The 20,155-nt window shown below is 44.4% G+C and overlaps 1 protein-coding gene and 1 pseudogene across 4 annotated transcripts in view; one reads left to right on the top strand and one right to left on the bottom strand.

The window, feature by feature from the left end:
* Positions 1-20,155, bottom strand: part of Cacnb4 (calcium voltage-gated channel auxiliary subunit beta 4) — a 265,165-nt gene that overhangs the window by 127,458 nt on the left and 117,552 nt on the right. Inside the window, exons 1-2 of one of the 4 annotated variants that reach the window (XM_028877392.2) lie at positions 12,698-14,286; positions 10,606-10,770 (exon numbers count right to left, since the gene is read on the bottom strand). The exons of 2 other annotated variants lie outside the window; for them this stretch is intronic. In XM_028877392.2, coding sequence (XP_028733225.1) covers positions 10,606-10,611 — 6 coding nt within the window. In that variant the 5' untranslated portion in view covers positions 10,612-10,770; positions 12,698-14,286. Of the gene's footprint in view, positions 1-10,605; positions 10,771-12,697; positions 14,289-20,155 lie in introns of those variants that run through there. One more of the 4 variants, XM_028877314.2, reaches the window with a different exon arrangement.
* Positions 6,276-6,739, top strand: LOC114701842 (annotated as a pseudogene).

Genomic DNA, 20,155 nt, shown 5'->3' on the forward strand with positions numbered 1-20,155 from the left:
CTGACTCCCCAGGGGAGACCTTGCCTTGGAGGAGGTGAAATGGGGGGTAGACTGGGGGGGGAGGCTGGGAAGTGGGAAGAGGGAGGACAGGGGAATCTGTGGCTGATATGTAAAATTAAATTAATTATAAAATAAAAATATTTTTAAAAAAGAAATTAGCCATTAAAAAAAAGAAAAAAGAAATGCACCCCCCCCCTCCCAATAGGACCACATATCTGAATACCTGGTCCCTGGTTAGTAGCAATGTTTGGGGAGGTTAGGAAACTTTAAGAGGTAGAGTCTTGCAGAAGTACACCACAGAGTCAGTGGTGGGGGAGCAGCCTCTCATCCCATTTCCAGTCTGCTCTCTCTGCTTCCTGTGCATGGATAGAAATGTGATCTCTTACCTTCCTGATCTGGCCACTGGCTGCCAGCTCCCCCTCCCCCTGCCCTGTTATGGACTCTCCCCGGAACCATAAGCCAGAATAAACTCTTTATTTTATACATGGTGTTTTATGCTATAGTGGGTGACTTTTTTGTGTGACACAGCCATACAGTACAGACTGTATGTTACCTGGGTTACGAAAAAGAAGCCAATTGGCATGCAACATATATGTAGTGCATTTTTAGATGTCATAGCAGGATAATATTTGTTTTGATACTATTAGTGTTTTTTAATTACAAGTGTGAGAAATGTGTATATATTTATGACTATTTTTCTAAATTCCCAGGTTTGTCAATGTATTGGGAAAAGGACTGAAGGATGCCCAAAGAATTAATGGCCACAGCCAGCAGGGAGGGAGCAAGTCAGGAAGTTCTCAGAGAGGTGGATTATTCCCACTACTTAGTTTCACATTACTTAATTTTTTCCAAAATATCTCATTTTGCTGAATTAAAGATGTAAACTCTTTTAAGACAGTATTAGATTATGTACAACTGAAGTTAAAAACACTGCCAATAAAACTATGAAGTATCATTAGCTTTAAGATATACCTCTTAAATATGTGAAACATGAACAAGTGTGTAAGAGTCATTAAAATACAGTGTACTCATAAGTGTTAAGGTCTGAGGGGACATTCACCACTGGTGCTCTAAGAATGTGTATAATGGGCCTAGAGAGATCTGTAGTTAAACCCGTCACTACTCTAGTAGAGGCTCAGTTCACAGCATCCACATCAGATGGCTTACAACCGCTTGGAACTTCCATTCCAAGGCATCTGTCACCCTCTGGCCTCCTCAGACACCTGCATGCAAGTGGTTCACATAAACTCATGGAGGCACATAGACGTACATGTAAATAAATAAATACATCTTCTTATGAAATACATGCATTACGGTTTATATAACCACGCTTTTGGTTTTCAGTTCACTAACGATAAAACTTGACCATCAGAGGTATTTTCTTTTTAAAACCCAACACATGCAAAGCCTCTCCGGCCTGTGCAGTTTTATTCCATATGTGACTCTGCAATCTCCCAGCACTTCACAAGGGCCCTGTACATCATGATCATTCCAATGTCCTGTATTTCCTGACCTTATCAATTGTTGCCTAATTCCAGTAATGTAGTCGCAATCACATTATCAAATGGGAGATGATTTGAGAATGTGAAAAATAAGTTATTAATTCCATCACCTGGATCAATAGAGCCATTGAATCAAGTAAGTACCAGGACATTAATATCTGAGGCATCATTTGAAACTGATGGCATCAAGCTATAATAATAATTCCTAGGAAATAGACTAGGGAACCAATATTAACTATTTTAGCATAATACCATAATTCCTTATCATCACAGATGATAAATATTTGCTCTCTCATTTTATTCAAACAGGATTTAAGGGAATATTTCAGAGACTAAGCTCAAGAAAAGATTTCCACTTTCATTTCTATGCCTTTAAGCTTATCATAAAAACACTAAGTACACTGGGTACAGTTACTTTTAAAGGGAGTGACTGGTTCTTAAAAGGAATCAATGTCTCCTAGAACTTACTGCACTTCTGGGGTTAATTATTGGCTTTAGAACATCTCAAACAATAGTAATAGTGATGAACAGAAAAAAATTTTACAAAGGAATAGAATATTTTTTAAAATATTCTTAGATAGACCTAGTAGTGCACACCTACAATATATAATAGCTAATGCCTATATATACTTATACTACATATATATATATACTAATATTATATACCTATATATTAATTAATATACTACATACTTATACATACTATATATTATGGATGAGATCATGTCAATTACAAAACAGTCATTCCAAACATCATGTGTGCCTATACTCTTAATGTACAGCTTAGGCACCTTCACTGAAAGGAAAGATGACTCAGAGTGCAATTCTCTTTCCTAGATTGTCTGAAAGGCTAGGAGGAACTCACACCTCGGAAGGCTTTTGTTCTTTGTTGTTCCAAGGACTGACCCTCAAGTGTTCCCAGAGCAGACTGCTGAGGGATGGAAGTGTGACCCGGGAAGGGAAGCAAAGGAGCAATAGACAAGGCCCCTTTGTTGGCCTCTAGAGTTGAAATCTTCAGTAAAACATTTGCCTTCACAAATGTAGTCTTCCACAAAACATGCACCAAACACGTTTACTTCTTTTAAAGATTCTGAAAAAGCCAAACATGCAGATTTAAAGCCCACACACTGACACCTTATTCAGTGTATTACATAATGCCATGGTAATTGATCATTTCAGAAAGCAAATGGCACACAGTGGCTTTGGATCCCAAAGGAAGAAATGCTTATCCACAAACAGAACATGGTTTTAGAAGCAGAAAAAAAAATCTTAGAAACTATTTAATCAAATTTCTTCATTTTATATGAGGAAAATTGAGGAATCAGGAGATAAGATGCCTGTCCCAAGTCACAACTAATAAGAAGCCAAGACCTCCAAATCCAGATGCTCTTTCAATGATTCTCTATCGCCTCCTTTTCCAAAACAAGATGTGAACCAATTGTAAGATCTCAGGAGAGCAGTGAGTCTTCTCGCTGTCAGTTTCTACTATTGCTCTGCATACAGGTCTGCACTACTGCTGACTTTTCTACAGAACACCTTGCACAGAATGTGACATGTGGTGAGGACATGCACACAGACATGGAGTCACGAGAATACAGTCTAGAAGATTTGGGGGAATCACTATAAAAAACTATGCAAGAGTTCTAGAAATAAACCTAAGTTCTTGGTAGGAACTTGTGTGGTAAGAGGCATACTTCATTCCCAAAAGCAAAAGCATAGAGTGTGTGTGTATGTGTGTGTGTGTGTGTGTGTGTGTGTGTGTGTGTGTGTGTGTGTATGATATGCTTCTCTTTGGGGGATATATATGATACATATGATATATATCAATAATTAATATTTATATACTTAAGGGCTTTATACATCTTAAGTAACTCATTTTTGGGAACCACCAAGAAATCATTTCATTATTGTGTCATTATTGTTGAAGCTACAGAGACAAGGAAGTCAAGACACAGAAAGCTAAGAAACATAGCCAGATGTCTTAATCAAACCCCTCCCCTCAATACCCAGCGGCCTATTTGGAAGAGGGGGCAGAAAGACTATAAGAGCCAGAGGTGGTGGATGTCTCCAAAGAAGTAGCATCTTCCAGACACAACAGGACAGAGACACATATGAGCTCACGAAGCATGTGGTAATATGCACAAGACCTACACAAGTTCAAACCAGACAAAAATCCCAGCATGGAAAAGGGAAAGTGGACACAAAGTCCCACTCCAAACCAAACGGCAATCTTCAATTGGTATTTGCTGGAAAAGGGAAAAAAAAAAAACATTTTCTTCAGTGCAGTATCACTGTGTGTGTGTGTGTGTGTGTGTGTGTGTGTGTGTGTGTGTGTGTGTGTGTGTGTATTAACTGCCCTCCAGGGCAGGCCCCAGAAGCACTTGACCATCACCAGACAGACTCCATTTTTTTGTGTATGAGCTTTTTGTTTTGTTTTGGTATTTTTTGCTTCAATATAGTTTTGTTTGTTTGGGTTTTTATTTTTTGAGAGAGAGAAAGAACATGAAGTTGGGTACGTAGAGAGGCATGGAGAATCTGGGAGGAGTTGGGGGAAGGGAAAGAATATGATTAAAATACAGTATATTAAAAAATAAGAAATAAAAAAGAAAGAAACATACTTAGGGACAGAGCTAAGAAGTGGGGAGCTAGAGTCCATCCCAGGAGCTCTGGAAGTGAGGCTCCCCTTTCAATGACAATATTATTACAGAGTAACATTGTTATAGAGTAAAAAATTAAAAAGCAAACTTTACATTTTCATAGATGACACCTACATTCAGTATAAAAGTAAGACTTTTTAGTTTTACAAAGAATTAAAAGTACTGAGAAACGCTTTCAGCTACGGTCACGTCATTCACTAAAATTTCAACAAAGCTGATGAAAGCAGCAGCCCTGGGAATCAGAATAGTTCTCCCAGATGATGCTCACGCTGAAGAGAAAGGTGGACTTAGGATGTCATAGGAACTGTTAAAAGGTGAAACCAGAGCATCTGCAGTCCACACCACCAGGCTCTCCACTGGGCACTGCCAGTATTCACATGGGGGGAGAGCCTTCATTTCCGTTCTCATGAATGCCAAGGCTAAAGGAAAATCCAAATGTTCTCATTTATTTCACTTACTCTCTCTTTATGGCCCAGGCTTGCCTTGAACTCACAAGCCTTCTGATTACATGCATAACCTACTATACCTGTTCAAAACATCCCGCTTTAAGTGTAAACCTTTTTAATATCTCTCCAACGGATTAAAAACAGGACATGTGAAATACTAACAGTGGCAAAGTAGCTAAGTCAACGACTAAAACTGCACACTGCTTTAAAACTGTTTTAAAGACCAGATAAATGTGGAGGCCGAGCAAGTTCTGGTCTTCTTCGTGCTCACAAACAGCCTTGAGAGCCATCTGGATTACCTCCTTCCTGTAAACCAAGATGTGCTGTCCAAACAGCTGCAGTTTTCCCTGAGCCTCATGCTCTCCACAGTCTTCAAAGGTTCAAAGCCCGGGCTATAAACATGTACAACTCCCTATCTCTGCCGTTATTTTATATGGACTATAAACTCTCTCGGGTCTGCCTATTCAGCTGTGGCCTCTAGTGCCCTGTCATTAATACATAAGGCACAAGCCTCCACTACCCAGCTTTGGCAACTGCGGGTTGCAGCGTGGGGCTGTGTAACTAAATGAGCCATCACCCAAAGTCTGACCAAAGTCTCTGACCACCCATGACCAAAGGCTTCAGGATCTAACATGTAACGAGTAGATGCCGTCTCTGGCAGCACACTCCCCTTTTTGCTGTGCAGCTTGACTGCAGCCTTGCAGGCAGTATTTCATACCCCATCATGCCAGCCAATGCCAAAGCACCCACCTGAAACACCTCAGCACAGATTCCAGACGACTGCATATTAGAAACCTGCAGTGTTTGGGCAGGACATGCAAAGTCCTCTCCTCTGAGAAGAGAAGAGTCGTCTAGTTGCAGAAACCAGACTTTCAGTGCTTTTCTAACATTGTCCCTCAGCATGGAGGTTTTCAATTAGTAGCATAGTGCTAGAATTTTTTTATTGCTATGTGAAGCTGCTAATGAGTTTCATTTTTTTTTAAATTCACATAAATTTTGGCTTGGGAGGAGGGCAGAATTTCCAATAATTTCTGAAATGGTCGTAAATACACTTCTGCCATCTTGTACTATATGTTTATGTGAAGTGGATTCTCAGCACTGGTAACTATAAAATCAAAATACTGGTCAACTCTGAAAATTGTTCAAAATGTTCTCTGTCTTGCAATATCTACTATTCTCCTAAGATTTGTTTTATGTGTATGACTGTTTTGCTTACATGTATATCTCTGTACCACAGGAGTGCCTGGTCCTGTGAAGGCCATGAGAGGGCTTTAGATCCCCTAGAAATGGAATTAGAGACAGATGTGAGCCACTATGTGAGTGCTGAAATCAAACCCTGGTCCTCTGGAAGAGCAGCAAGTACTTTTAACTGCTGAACCAGCTCTGAACCCAAAAAGTTTGCTAGTTTGCTTGCTTGCTTGCTTGCTTCCTTCCTTCCTTCACTTTTTTTATTTGTTTGTTTGTTTGTTCATTTGTTCAATTGTTTGTTTGAAAAAGCTTCTGCCTATGTAGCTGTCCTGGAACTTACTATGTAGAAATAGCTGGCCTTGAACTCACAGCCTCTGCCTCCTGAGCGCTGAGATTAAAGGCATGTGCTATCATGCCCAGCTTAACTGTTTGTATGAAAGTAAACAGCATTCTTATCCACAGTCCTCAATAAAAATAACATCATGGTGCAGATTTTCATAAAGACCCTTATGGGAAAAACCATCACCCTTGAGGTTAAACTTTCAGATGCTATAGAAAAGGTAAAATCCAAGCTCCAGGTTAAGGAGGGAATTCCTCCTGCTCATCAAAGGCTTTGCTGGTAAGCAGCTGAAAAATGCCATACTTTGTCTGACTACAACATTCCATGAAAGTCCACCTTTCATTCTATGTTGAGACTTCCTGGTGGTGCTGAGGAAAGGAAGAAGTCTTACAGCATTCCCAAGAAGACTAAGCAGAAGAGAAAGGTTAAGTTGGCTGTGCCGAAATTCTGTTAGGTGGAGAAAAAATGCAAAATTAGTTGTCTTTGTGAAGAGTGTCCTGATGAATGTGGTGCTGGAGATTTCACGGCCAGTCACTTTGACAGACATTACTGTGGCAAGTGTTGTCTGTCTGACTTAACTTTTTCAACAAACCAGAAGACAGGTGATGAGATGAGCTAACAGAAAGACAGGAACTGAAACAAATTCAAACAAGTGCATTCATCTAATTAGTACGCAAATTTGATTTAGTCTTTAATAGATGGTGAAATTATATGTACACCAGAGGAATTGTTTGAAGACATTCTGAAATTTTTTTTAACATTCTATGTGCATGATTGTGCATGTGTGGGCATGTGTTGGGGGGCGGGGCTTGGACAACTTTATGGGACCATTTCTCTCAATCCACCTTCATGTGGTTTCTGAGGATTGAACTAGATCCTTAGGCTTGTGCACCAAGCATTTTTATCTGCTGAGCCATCTTGCCAGCCCAAAAAACTGTTTGAAAATAAATTTATAATTTATTATCAGTAAATTCTTCACTTGTGTATCTATTTTATGTACTTATATACCTTGGGTTGCATAAAATTTTCCTGTGTGACTATGGGCCATTCTCAGGTGACTGGTTAAAATGGCTGTTTTCACAGCCCCTGTGGTTGACACAAACATATTAAAAAACACCTAAGTCTGCCTGTTTTTTTAAGCAGACTACAGATCTGTAGAGTTCGCTGGGCCTAACTTTTAATACCACTGCAGTGATATGTGAGTGAAGTCATGACGTGTAGCTGAAAGGACAAGTGGAAGAGGCAGGACAGACAGAAAATGATAAGCAGTGCAGCTGTGTCCTCTGGTCCCTTCCGAGGCCTGGCTTCCCGGGGGAAAGGGTGTTAAAAGAACAGATGGAGGACAGAATGAACAAGGACCATCAGTAATGAGATCCGATGGGAAAGGTGGACTAATGCCGAGGAAGGCTGTGCTCCCTTCCCGTTAGGATGGCTTCGCATAGTTGCTGCGGGCTTTCTGCTGAGCACCACGCAGGCGACAGTGCCACGCAGTGATGTGGCATCTACTGAGGACAGACAATTGGAGTCACGGGACTATATTCTAAAACTCTGGACTCGATTGTCCTGTAAACACGAAACACCCCTCCGGGAGCTTCTTTGCCAGGTGATGGACTTTGAGGAAGTAGATGGGTTCTGAGGACTCTAATCTAATTAATGGAGTCACCTCATCATGGATTCACTATATACTGGCATTACCAAGAAGTAGTAAAAAGAAGAAATTCAGACCTACTTGGAGGAAGTAGGTCACAGAAGCCATATCCTGGTCCCTTCCTGTCTTCCTTTTTCTCTGCTTCTTATCTACCATGAGATGGAGGAGTTCCTCTGCCACACATTGCTGCCACGATGATGTTCTACCCAAGCACAAGAGGCCAAGAACCCTCCAAAACCTTGAGCCAAAACAAACTCCTGAGTTGTTTTCACGGGTACTTCAGTCATACAGTGCAAAACTAACTTACCACGACTCGTTATACTCTAGAGACAAGAGCTATAAGGAAAGAATACGGAAGCACCTGGACAAGGGTGATGGTTGAGATTTATACTTCCATCCGTCATCTCAAAGTGGAAAACTAACAAGAAACTAGCAGGAGGGGCAAATTTAGAGGTTCTGGTCAAATGTAAGGAATTCCTCTCTTAGCATCATAACAATTTAATCTGGCAGTCATTTCTATATATACTTTAGAAAGCCATCACTTATAGGAATTTGATGGAAGAAAAGGCTGTGTTCACCATTTACTTCACAGACCCCGGCTTACTACCACAATAGCTCAGCTGAGTGAAACAAGTGCATTTCTCCGTCAGGTATCTCACACAAACTGCAAGCATTTGAGCTACTTCTGTAGCTAGTGATGCCGAAACCCAGTCCTTAGACTCATTTACAAACCAGTTTTCATACTCTAGAAATGGACAGTGAAGATGTCTCACCCCAGATGGATACTCTGATGCACCAAAGCATAAAGGCCTTTGGTCCAGTTATTTCCAAGAGAAATCCAAACCTTAGTATTTCTAGAACATTTTTCTGAAGGCCTTTAAATCCATCAACCCTCTGTTTGAAGTTTCTCTCCCTCCCTAAGAAGCACAAGGACATAGCTTCATATATAAAACAACTGCATAGCACCTTTGGAAGCAGCAATCCTTCATTCTGTAGTAGAAGTGTGGCTCTCAACTCTCTTGGGTGTCTTTGTTTCTATGGTAAAAATATGCCACTTAGTATCAGCCATCAGTTAGCAAAGCATGAAGCATACCCGTGTCTGGATGAATGTGATGTACAAGACTGCACAGTAAGTACGCACATGTGGGTGCACAGACATTTAGACAAACAAACAGTTATACAGCTTATTGAAAACAAGTAGTTTGAAAAATTAAAATAGAACAGTGTAGAGTACATATAGATTTAAATGCATGCTTATATATACATTCAAATATAACATATACATTATAATCTGTACAATTTTCTTTGACTTCATCTTTTACAACTATAATCTCTCTAATGGTATCAATAACTATTTTACATCTCCTTTCTGTGATTGAAAATATTTAAAGACTGTGTTTTCCTCTGCAATAAATGCTTTGAATTAAGACCTGATCATCTTTCTCACTGAAAACGACCAAGTTACTCCCTTTCAAATTTAAGCAGCTGGAAATGGAAGAGCTTGGATCCAAGAGACCAGCTATCATGTATAGCTAACCCTGGCTCCACTTTGCAAAATACTCTGCGACTCTATGCTTTCTTAAAAATCATTCAAAAATTCCATACGGTGGTGCAAAGCACTGTCTGCACAGGCTGGTTCCAGTGTTCGCATGATTGATACTTAGTCAGGTGAGGACAAGACTTAACAGACTAGGACATAACACATAGCTGCAGGTCGAGAACAACCTAGTTACGTGGATGTGCACTGATGGCCGAAAACAGCGTGCAACAGTAAGAAAAGACTATCTGAGAGCAGTGGGGCTCATGTAACTTCTCTGCTCTCTGACGCCCCTTATTCATCCCTATTTAAAAACTGTTGTTATTTACATAACAAAGCACCAGGACCTGTATTAATGTACACTGGAGCAGTAAAAGTAGGGTGTGGGAAACCCGGACACAGAAGCCAATGACAGCCTGTATACACGGCCCACTGTAAACGGGCTAGTGTCAGCATAGACTCGTCTTGAATGCATACTCTATTATCCATGTTAAAGTGACCCACAGCGTAATGTAGGGCTGTGGGGGAAGCTTGGTGGTAGGGTCCTTGCCAAGCATGCACAAGTCCCTGGTTTTCATCCTCAGAAAAACCAAAAATGTGAAGTCATGTGACAGTCTATGTCAAATCTCTGCTCTTAGTAGAGACCTTGCTGGGGGCCACTGAATGGGGGGTTTTGTTGTTGTTGTTGTTGTTGTTTTATTTTCTTACAGTTGGGAGTGATCTTGGCCCTTGACTAGCTTCCTGGAACCCAGAGCAGAAGTTAACAGACTTGCCCAAACAGGCTCCTCAGGACTAAAGAATCTGACGTGTCCATACTGAACTATGTTCCAGCATGCTCCTCTGTCCCGTCTTATATGCACAGTAGGAGACAGTGTCTATAGCCAAAGAAGGATAATCTCCACCTCTGGACCAGACTCTTAAGAAAAACCTCCCACCATGGTGCCAAAAACCTCTTGACCATGGGGCTGAGATGCGCTCACAGTGTATATTGATGCTGTATTCTTAGAGTAAAATATCTGTCTCTAGGAAAGATGGTCTGTTACAGATTCATGGCATGGACACACTAACTATAAGCATGACTGATATGCTGATCTCTGCACACCCCCTCAAGGATCCACAGTAGCGCAGAGTGGCGGGGGGCTCCTCAGCCCCCCAGAGGAAGTGCCATTCTGAGCTCTTAGTGCCTGTCGGCCCTCGGGTGGTAGGTAGTCCGAGCGAAGCCTTCCACACCTACCAGCAGAACTATTCCACGAGCTCTGCTTTGATCTGGGCAAACCCCACACTTACAGCCATAAATGCATTGGCACTGAGAGGGACTGCTGAGGATGTGGCAACTCCAGGTGTGGCTTTATCTGGCACTCCACCGGCTCAGCTATTTAGGCCTAGTCTTCTCCATTGGCTTGAAGCTCCCTCTGTTCACACCATCTTGGGTAACACATCACATTATTCTTCCTTATAAAAACAAATAAACTCGAGTGAGCATTCAGGGTCAGGTCAGCCCTCTGCACATCTCCGTTTTTCCCCTCTGATTTATGTGCCACAGTTTTTCATCCCACCCCAAAAGCCTCCCGGACTCTCAACTGAGAACTGGCCAGATGCCTTCCTTCACTCCTCAGCCTGTCCACCTTCCTCACGTCTGCAGATGTACACAGTCCCCAGGAGGCTCAGCCTGCTGGCCATCACTGAGTCACCGAAAAGACAGCACCACAGTACCTTGTACTACCCTCCATCAGCTACAGCCACGAGTCAAGCCACTGTGCCCTTCTCTTCCCACCCTGCAGGAAAATCAGCCGTCCTGAAAGGCTGGACCAAAAGGAAAAACAAATGTTTCTGCACTTATACGGCTCCCCTCTGACCCAGTGCGTCTGAAATCTAGACAGTTCTGGAGAACAAGGAGCTGCACACATTAGTTCCTAGGCGACTCTGCTGCTCATAGCAGCTGGTTTCTAAAAGCATTTCTGGAAAAGAGAAAACAAACTCCAATCCACTTCAAAGCAACACTGCCCAAGTTTAAAACTACAGTCAAAAAGGAAAACGTACAACTCAAGAAGGCATCGCACGTTGTATAAGTGAGTGTGAGGACAGAGTGTCAGAAATGGTAAGGCCCCCGAGGAACCCAGCTGGGAAGCTGGCAACTGAACTCAGTAGTTGTCTCTTCCATTTCTCAACCCTACCTGCAAGAGCGGGCCCTCCTGACTTCCAGCCCCAGGTTACAGACTACCGTCCCTTGCAATAAATTGACAGCCTGGTCATTTTGAAGCACGTTGTGCGAGATGCAGAGAGAGTTCTCAGAAGAAAAAAACTAGAGTTAGAGTTTCCGCTAACGCAGACAGAAAGGGGAAATGGAAAGCCTTATGAGAACCGAAGGCTGCTGTCTGTCATGGACAGCAGTTGTGATGCATACGTCTACACTGACGTATGCCATAGGGCTCTTTTTTTTCTGTTATAATCTGTTTATTGGGTGATTTAGCCAGAGAACCTTATATAACACATTTCAGTTTTGAATGTAACAACATGCATGGCATTGCACTCATATAAAATTCAGACTCCCCACAGCACGTCCCATGGGCCGCCCCTCATCATCCCTCCTTGCAAGGTTTCTATATAAGTGATGCAAAAACAGGTGCCACCCCTGGCAATAGTGGAAAGAAGAATCCAGCCATCGGTTTTAACCTCTCTGCACACTGTACGGCATACTACGCTACAAATGCAGGGACTGAAGAAAATCATTGCATCCTGATTGTAAAACATTGCAGCGGGGCTGAGCTTCAGGACAGGGGACAGGAGTCCAGTTTTCTAAGACCAAACCCATGTGAGTTCACTTCGGTCTTCCAGGACATAGTACAGGGACACCACCTCCCGCCTCTGCGCTGGAGTACTGTGTGCACGACCCTCGCAGCTGATTTCCTTAACAAAGAAGCAGCAGCAACCGCACTGCCTGTCTGGCCAGTAAGCACGTAATAGCACCGCTACAGCGGAGGACCTTCCATTCATTCTAGCTCAACAAACAGTGTTATTATATAATGAATGAGTCTTCCCCGCGAACCCTGCGACTGGGAAAAGCAGCACTTTCTGCATAGTTTAAACCAGTCTTCAAGGGGCAGTTACCCCCTCCTGAATCAAACGTGGCCCTGGTCATACAGAAAGCCCCACAGCCTATTCTTGTAGGTGGCTTCGCTATCAAGTTCATTTCCCTCCTGCTTGACAATAAATAATTTCAGTTAGCTGCAAACTACACAGAGAAAACCCAGCTGCCAGCAAGCCCCCCGATGCTGTCAGCTTCCAGCTCCATGTTTCCTGCGATGCCTAAGAAACAGGAGGGGGGAATGGGGGGAGGAAGAGGAGGAGAGGGGGAACCGGCTATCTATGAAATACTTACAGCCTCCGAGTCTTCAACTCCATGCAGGTACAAATTGTCATACATGGAGGTCTGATAATCCACAGCACCTCTTTTAAGGCAAAAACAATATTGCTGTAGAAACCACAGCTAGAGCTAAAAAAGAAAAGGCCTCTTTGGAAGAACTGCACCTGCCTTATCAATTCCTGTGAATTTACCAGGCAGGATGCTATTCATTCACATCACACAGGGTGAGGTTATCCCCAGAGGCAGTCCAGACCTGGCATTTTATCTGCCTCCCCAATACAGAGCATAAAAAGCAAAAGCCTTCCTCAACCACAGACTGGCGACAGAGCTAGGAAAGCGGCCTCTGATTGGCTCGGCTTCCCTGCTTCAGTCAGCTGAAGAGCGTTCCCTGGGAGAGTGGAGGGTGACTCTGAGCATCCTATCCAGCACAGAGATGCTTCCTGTTTCGCCCGTATCGCTAGTTCTACAGCGAACGCTTAGCAATATGGAAAAGGCTGTGTGAATGTTTAGAAAGGAGGCTATTAGACACTCAGAATGCAGCCACTCACCCTCTTGATTCAATGGGAGGAGGGAGCCGAGCAGAGATTTTATTTTTGACTATTCCTAAAGACACGCATGCAGACACCAATCTCTACCCAACACCTGTACTTTGCAGAGGTGATTTAAGTTACAAGGACACGAAGTCACACAAGTCACACAGAAAATCTGAATCTCAGTGAAGGTAAGTGGACAAAATACAAATGGAAAGATGTGTGGCATTTCTACAGGGAAAGTTTTCAATATTTTCACCAATGTCTCTCTCTGCCTTACTGGCAAGATAACACCCCTCCGTCACTAGTGGAGTCTGGAGAGGAAGCCAAAAACCTCCCGACTTTTAGGTGCAAAATTGAACATTCTTTTAATTCAATTTGTTTAATGCTCGTCTTTAAGTGGCAACTAAGTTTTTGCTAGAACTCATCTGTTTCCTGTACCTAAACCTTCAACAGTCCAGAACAGCATTGATCATTCCCCACAACTCACACAGGAATGTCCAACTCCCTCCCCCTGCTCCCACACCATACTCACACTAGCCTAGGACAAACTCTATAATGGGGTCACCTGGGATGGAGTTTCCCCCACTCACTTATGGCTGTCTGCTCACCAGTGATGGATTGCAAACCTAAACCAGGGAAATCTACAGCTCCCTCCAAAAAGAACTCAGTTAAATTTGGAAAGAAACTAGTGAGGGGTAAACAACATCATCTAGAGAAGCTATGCTGGAGTAAGAAGTCACCCAGACACTCCGCATCAGCTTGGCCACTAACTTGCCAACTGACCTGGGTCCGTCAGTCATCGCCTCTGTGGGTTTTAGTTTCTTCAGCTGGGGCACTGAGGAAAGAAGGAACTCAGAGAAAGGACTTTGCAGATCTAAAATGCAACATAAACACTTACCAGTGACAACCCTGCTTTGTCAGCCAAAAGGCACTGGCTGCATTTCATGGGAGCTCAGCAAGGAGTCACTGGCCCAGACCTGGGAAAGGAGGTCAGTCTCCCAGCCAGTGTCTCTGAAAAGCCTAAGACCAGAGCAACACACTAAGTCATCCAAAATCACCCAAGAGCTACCAGAGCTCAGGATAGCACACCCATCCTTCCAGGTCTGTGATGACCCAACCATTAATGGCTTTCAGTCACACATGGACATCTCAATACCTAATCACTTTCAAATCTAAAAGATGGCAAGGCGACCTGGGTCCTCCAGACTCCCTAGATGCCAAGTTCACACGGGATGTTGTTGGCTTTGAGTCTGTGCCTACCCAGAAGACAGGGGGTAGGTGTGCTCCACAGAGTCTACACAGAGAATCCTGAGCTGGCTCCACCTGCTGACCACTGTGTGCTGGTGCAGAACGCTGGCCAGTGGACCACCCAGCTCTCCAGAGCCCCAGACTGCCAGAGGACTGGGTTGGAGGAATTCTAAGCTCAAATCCGTGTGTCAGATTTGGTTGTATTTTAATATAGTATTATTAATTCTTTGATAATTTCATACAATGTATTTCATCATTCACCTCCAACTCCTCCATCCACCCAGATCCAACTCTCACCTCCCCCTAACATTAGATTGTTGTTTTAATGAGCTTTTCTACTTCTGCCATATAATGTTTTAGCCAGAACATACAGAAAGCCAAGGCAAGGTTTTTTTTTTTATTTCTCCTCCTCAAATTCTCCAAGAATAGTTCCTTACTTTACTACTTCCCCCGAGAGTATAGCTATTTCCTGATTATTGTTAAAGAAGAATCAATGAAAGGGGGAGAAAAGAGGCTGTCTACTTTCAGCCTTGACCAAAATGGGTGAAACACTCCCTGCTGGGAAACTGCAAGGCTCAACTGCTCCCCCACATCTGGCTGCCTCATGCATGCACTACCTACTAATGCTGACGCAAAGCCCAAAAGGCAGGTTGTAAAGAGCAGGGCCTGCATCCCGAGCTACTCACACGGCTGTCTACCATCTGACTCAGGGTGGGCTTGTCAGTACGGAGCCCCGAGTCAAGCACAGCCTCTGCGTTACTCCTTCCAGCCCCACACCCAGCTCAGGAAGGGCAAGGGCAGATGTGTAGCAGGACCAGGCTGCCTCTGCCTGCTTCCCATGAATCAGAGACAAACGCAGCAGCAGACTCGGAATCACAAGCCAATAAGGGAGCCCAGAAGCCATCCAATCAAGGCATGCTTCCCACCCAGGAAGGGTAATTTGCTTTCCTCGAAGCCTGTGTTCTATCTATCTCTTCTTGCCTTGTATTATATGTAACTTAGAGTGTTTTCTCTTCTTTCCCTGGCCCTGTGCCCACCAATGGCATAACCAGTTTTGCTCTTCCTGCCTCCCGGCCCCCTCCATCCTTGCCCCTCCCCTCTGTCCTCTTCTTTCTTCAGTTACACAGGGTCTCACTTTGTTGCCGAGCTAGCAACAAACTCGGGGTCTCCCTACCCCTGCCTCCTGAGTTCCGGGATTTGAGGCCCACTCAATCACAGATCACAGTCAGTTCTCCTCTCCTCCTTCTGCTCTCCTCTGCGTTCTCCTGTGTGTATATGTGGTATATGAGTGTGTGTGCACATGTGTGTGCACATGGAGGCCAAAGGTTAATATTAGTGATCTTCCTCAGCTGTCCACCTTTATCTTTTGAAGAAAGTATGTCTCACTAGACCTAGAACTCGCCAACTTGGCAGGCCTGACTGGCAGCAAACTTCAGGGACCTGCTCTCTCTCCCCTGCCTCCCAGTACTGGGGTTACAGATACACATGGTATCTTTCACATGGATGCTAAGGACCTGAATTTGGGACTTTGTGCTTATGTAGAAGAAAAAATCCATCTCCCCAGCCCCCAACTCACTCCATGATGAAGCTTTCGAGATAGTGAGAGCCAGGGAGCATGTTCCCAAGAGTTATTGGTGAAGTAGAAAAAGGTCACCATGGTGGTGGGGGCTGGGACAGAATCCTGTGCTTTCCTACCTTCTCCTTTGTGAAAAGGATCTAATCAAAAGCCAGTTAGGGGCCAGTGAGGTGGTGCAGAGGGTAAAGGTGCCTGCACTACACACTGAAAAACCTAGGTTCAATCTTCAGGTAAAGTGGGCAGGAGAAAACTAATTTCCACAAAGGGTCCTCTGACCTAGACATGCATGTGTGCCTCCACACACACACACACACACACACAATAATAAAAACTAAATTTGAAAAGCCATTTGGGCACCCATAAGCTGAGAGCTACAAACTGAACAACAGACTGGGAAGTCTGCCCCCTTCAGGATGGGAACCTGTCCAACCTACAAATCACCCAAGGTCTCAACCCAGTGTTTGGGTAGATCCCCTAATGCAGAAGAACCTTGGTGAGGAACTTGGTTCTGGGCACCCCCAAAAGAGCCCAGGCATCAACAGAAAAAAAGAACTTAGAACTGTAGACAGGAACTGACCAGCTTTGTCCCCAAAATGCTGTCTTCCTGGACTTAGAAGTTCCGAAAGTTCTCGAAGCTTCCTGTTTCACACCATCTCAAGGCCCCAGCTTTTGATGAAGGAGTGCAGTGAGTCTATCAGGTTCAAGTTCCAAGAGCTAAATTTCAAGGGTACCCCCCCCCCCAAAGCAAGACGTGCAAAAAAATCAAGGATGGGACCCTCTTGCTCTTACCCATGAGTTTCCCAGGCTGAAAGGATGACAGAACCACTCCTCCTGGTTTCCTATCTCCAACTAAACTGGGATCACTGGGAAGCCCGGAGGTCAGTCTTGCACTGGTATTTCAGTACCACACCTGCCTCTTACAACTGAGTGGCTTGAAAACCACAGAGCCTACCGCAGAGGCTGCCACAGTGTGAGGGTGCTCTTTGACCGGGTTTCACCAACACACTGCCTTTTACCTCTCCACACACACACAGTGGCTCACTCAGAAGATTCTACACAAAGGCATCACCCGTATGTGTCTATGTCTACAAATCCTACAAGGTTCTGGCAGAGCTTCATCTTGGTATTTGGCAAATGCCTCAACTGATTCGGTGAGATGAGGAAATGGCAGGGCCCTTACCAAGGCACTTGGTATGGTAAGACATTATTTTTTCCATTTAGTCTTTCTTAGCTTCAGACATAGTGATCTATGAGAAGTTACTTTTCTTTATTAAGTGCTAAGCCCTGTGGTTCAGTAAACCCATGGGTTTGTCAGGAGAACAAGTATTTTTGCCTTCTGTTTGTTTGGTAAGGGTGGTAGAGAGGGACAGAAAAGGTGAGTGTAAGGTGGTGTGCTATGCGTTGTGAGTAGCCATGAGCAAGACATTTGGAAGTTTTAGAAGCAAAAGGAACTGATATTTTTTTTCAGCCAGATTTCTCTGAAATTTAACTCTTCTAGGCCAATGTGATTATATATTCTATGGCAGGACTCTTCGAGGTCCAGAAAGAGGCCGAGGAATAATGTTTGGACTCAGCAAACCCAGCCTTCCTGTTGGCTCCACGGACTGGAACAGAAGCTCAAGGTCTTTGGCACTTTAGCCCTGGGAATTATACTGCTATTTCGTCAGTGTGCATGCCCTGCTGGCTGATTTTCTCCTCTTCTCTGCAAGCACTCAAGCACTCCTTTGCCTCTGGAACTGTGTGTGGCATCGCACGTGTTAATATCATAGCTTTGCTGTGTCCCCGACTCCCTCAGACAGGTGCGGCAACGTGGCAGAAAGGAGAGCAAGAGGAAAACAAAATTCAAAACCAACGACCACAGACATCCGCGTCTAGTCACAGATTCCGCGTCTAGTCACATTTTGCTATAAGTCTTCTGAGTTTGTCTTCAGCCTCACTACCCAGGCACGTCCTGGGATCCCTCTGGGCCTCGTCTGCAACTGCAAGGTACCAAATGAGCCCTAGAACTAATGAGCTAATATGTGAACAGCACAGAGGAGGTGAAGTGGACCCACTGGCTTTTGTTTACAGGAGGTAGAAGCAGGGCTGTGAAGACTACCACCTGGAAGGCCCATACAGTGCATTGTGGGTAAAGGCAGCCCTTGGGCCACGCCCCTGCATGGGGTGTGTCAGTACTTGCCACTGTGTAAGAGGAACACCATGGAGCTGGGAGGCCATGAGGAAAGACTCTAGAGTCAGGCTGCCTGCATATCTCACCGGGGGCCCCATCCCAACTAGGCAATGCTGAGCTACTTTGACTTTCTGCACCTCGATTTTCTCACTTACAGAATACAGATCAGACCAAGGTTCTCGTGCAGATCAGAGTATACAATGCTCAGAAGGATGTCAAGCACAGCCTTGGTGCTCCACATGCACTGGGCGGCGGCTGCTGTGACTAGTATCACTCTCAGCCCGGGCTCTGACATTAGCTCATACAATCCTTTGCCTCTGGGGTAGATTTCCTAATATTTGCACTTGATACAGGGCCTGATCCTGTCAATCCCCACTTAGGTCCCTGGGCTCAGCCACCAAAGCTGAGACTAGCATGCTGACTCCTGTTGCCCTACTTAACTTCATGCCAGCTCCTTCCGGCTGCCTACCTGCTTCATCTGGCCTGGCTGACTGCTCCTTATGCTAATGTTGGCATGCTCGCAGGAGCTCCTCTACCTCCCCACATTCACCTCTCTCTGTGCCTCCGGTGTGCCCCCCCTGCTCTCATGTTAATCTCTCCAATTGCTTGGCTTGTTACCTCCACACCCCACCCCGTTGCCCAAAAACACCACCCTCAGGAGAGCCCTGCAACAAACGCCACTGGAAGTCATGTCAAGGGGCCAAGAGGAGAGTGGAAAGGGCAGATGGATACAGAGAGGTCGCGATAAGGAGGCAGACACTGAAAACTCCTAGACACCCCCGGTAAGAATGGATATGTGGACCAGCTCCCCTCTTCCCTGTCACGTTTGATGGCTTCAGGAGAAAAATACTTCATAATTCATAAAAGAGTGAGTGAAGGCAAGGTATATATAAAAAAAATACCTGTGGCCTACTCAACTTGCCAGAAAATGACAGACTCCTCTCTGATTGACATATTACTCAGAATCTCTCACCTTCTCAAATTTCTGCTAGGAAAAAAAAAATTCAACCTCTTGGCAAAAACATTCCATAATGCCACAATTTTCATGAATGCTACATCCATTTATTTTCCAAAATAAACCTAGCAGATTAGCCCATTGGTCTCCTCCCTATTTCCTACCCATTGTCTAGGCACCGTAACTAGCACCCCAGTTCCAGCTTTCAGCTGGCAGTCACTGACTGCTCCTCACAACCACAGTAAAGACTGGGACGCTAAGATCAAGACATGGCTATGCCCCCCACCCACCCCTGCAAAGCCACCTGGGGGACGACAGCTATCCTGGATATACTGAAGCAAGATCTGGACCACAGAGATGGCTGCAACCAAAGCTCTTGCCTTTCCAGAAACACTGATGAGAAACGGGAAGTCATTTGATTCCTTTATCTGCAAAGATTCAGCAGGAGTGGGAGGCAGGAAGGGAGCAGCCCTGCTCCCTCAGCAAAGCAGAAATGAATCAGCTCCCAAAGTACTACTTGGGGTGGTGCCGAACCCCTTCCACCAACACGGGGCTCCTTTGACCCCAGGATTCTAGGTCTGTTAGGGAGGATAAATGGTTTTGGTTAGGGTTGGGCTTTAATGTGAAATTTTCTGTTTTGTTATATCCCTAAAAGTAATAACAAAAAATTAAACAAATAAAATCAGATTTTATGGCTCCTATTAAAAATCTTCTAATGCCTTCTCACCATTTTGGAATAAAGACCCAAATCCTGAAAATGGGCTAGCATGGTCCCTGCATTTCTCCCTTTGGAGTCCTCATTCTGCACTCTCTCTCTCCTGGGCACCAACCCAGCATCCTTGGACGCACCAATTTCCATCACCAGCAAGCAGCCTTGTCTATCCTGACCTCTTACTCTGAACTCTACTTCCTCCCACAAGCACACGGGGTGAGAATGATGAGTAACGTCTGTAACTTGAATGTGAGTTCCATGGTGTTTTAGTCAGTGTTT

This window comes from Peromyscus leucopus, chromosome 4, assembly GCF_004664715.2.
Source record: "Peromyscus leucopus breed LL Stock chromosome 4, UCI_PerLeu_2.1, whole genome shotgun sequence".
Classification (NCBI taxonomy): Eukaryota; Metazoa; Chordata; class Mammalia; order Rodentia; family Cricetidae; genus Peromyscus; species Peromyscus leucopus.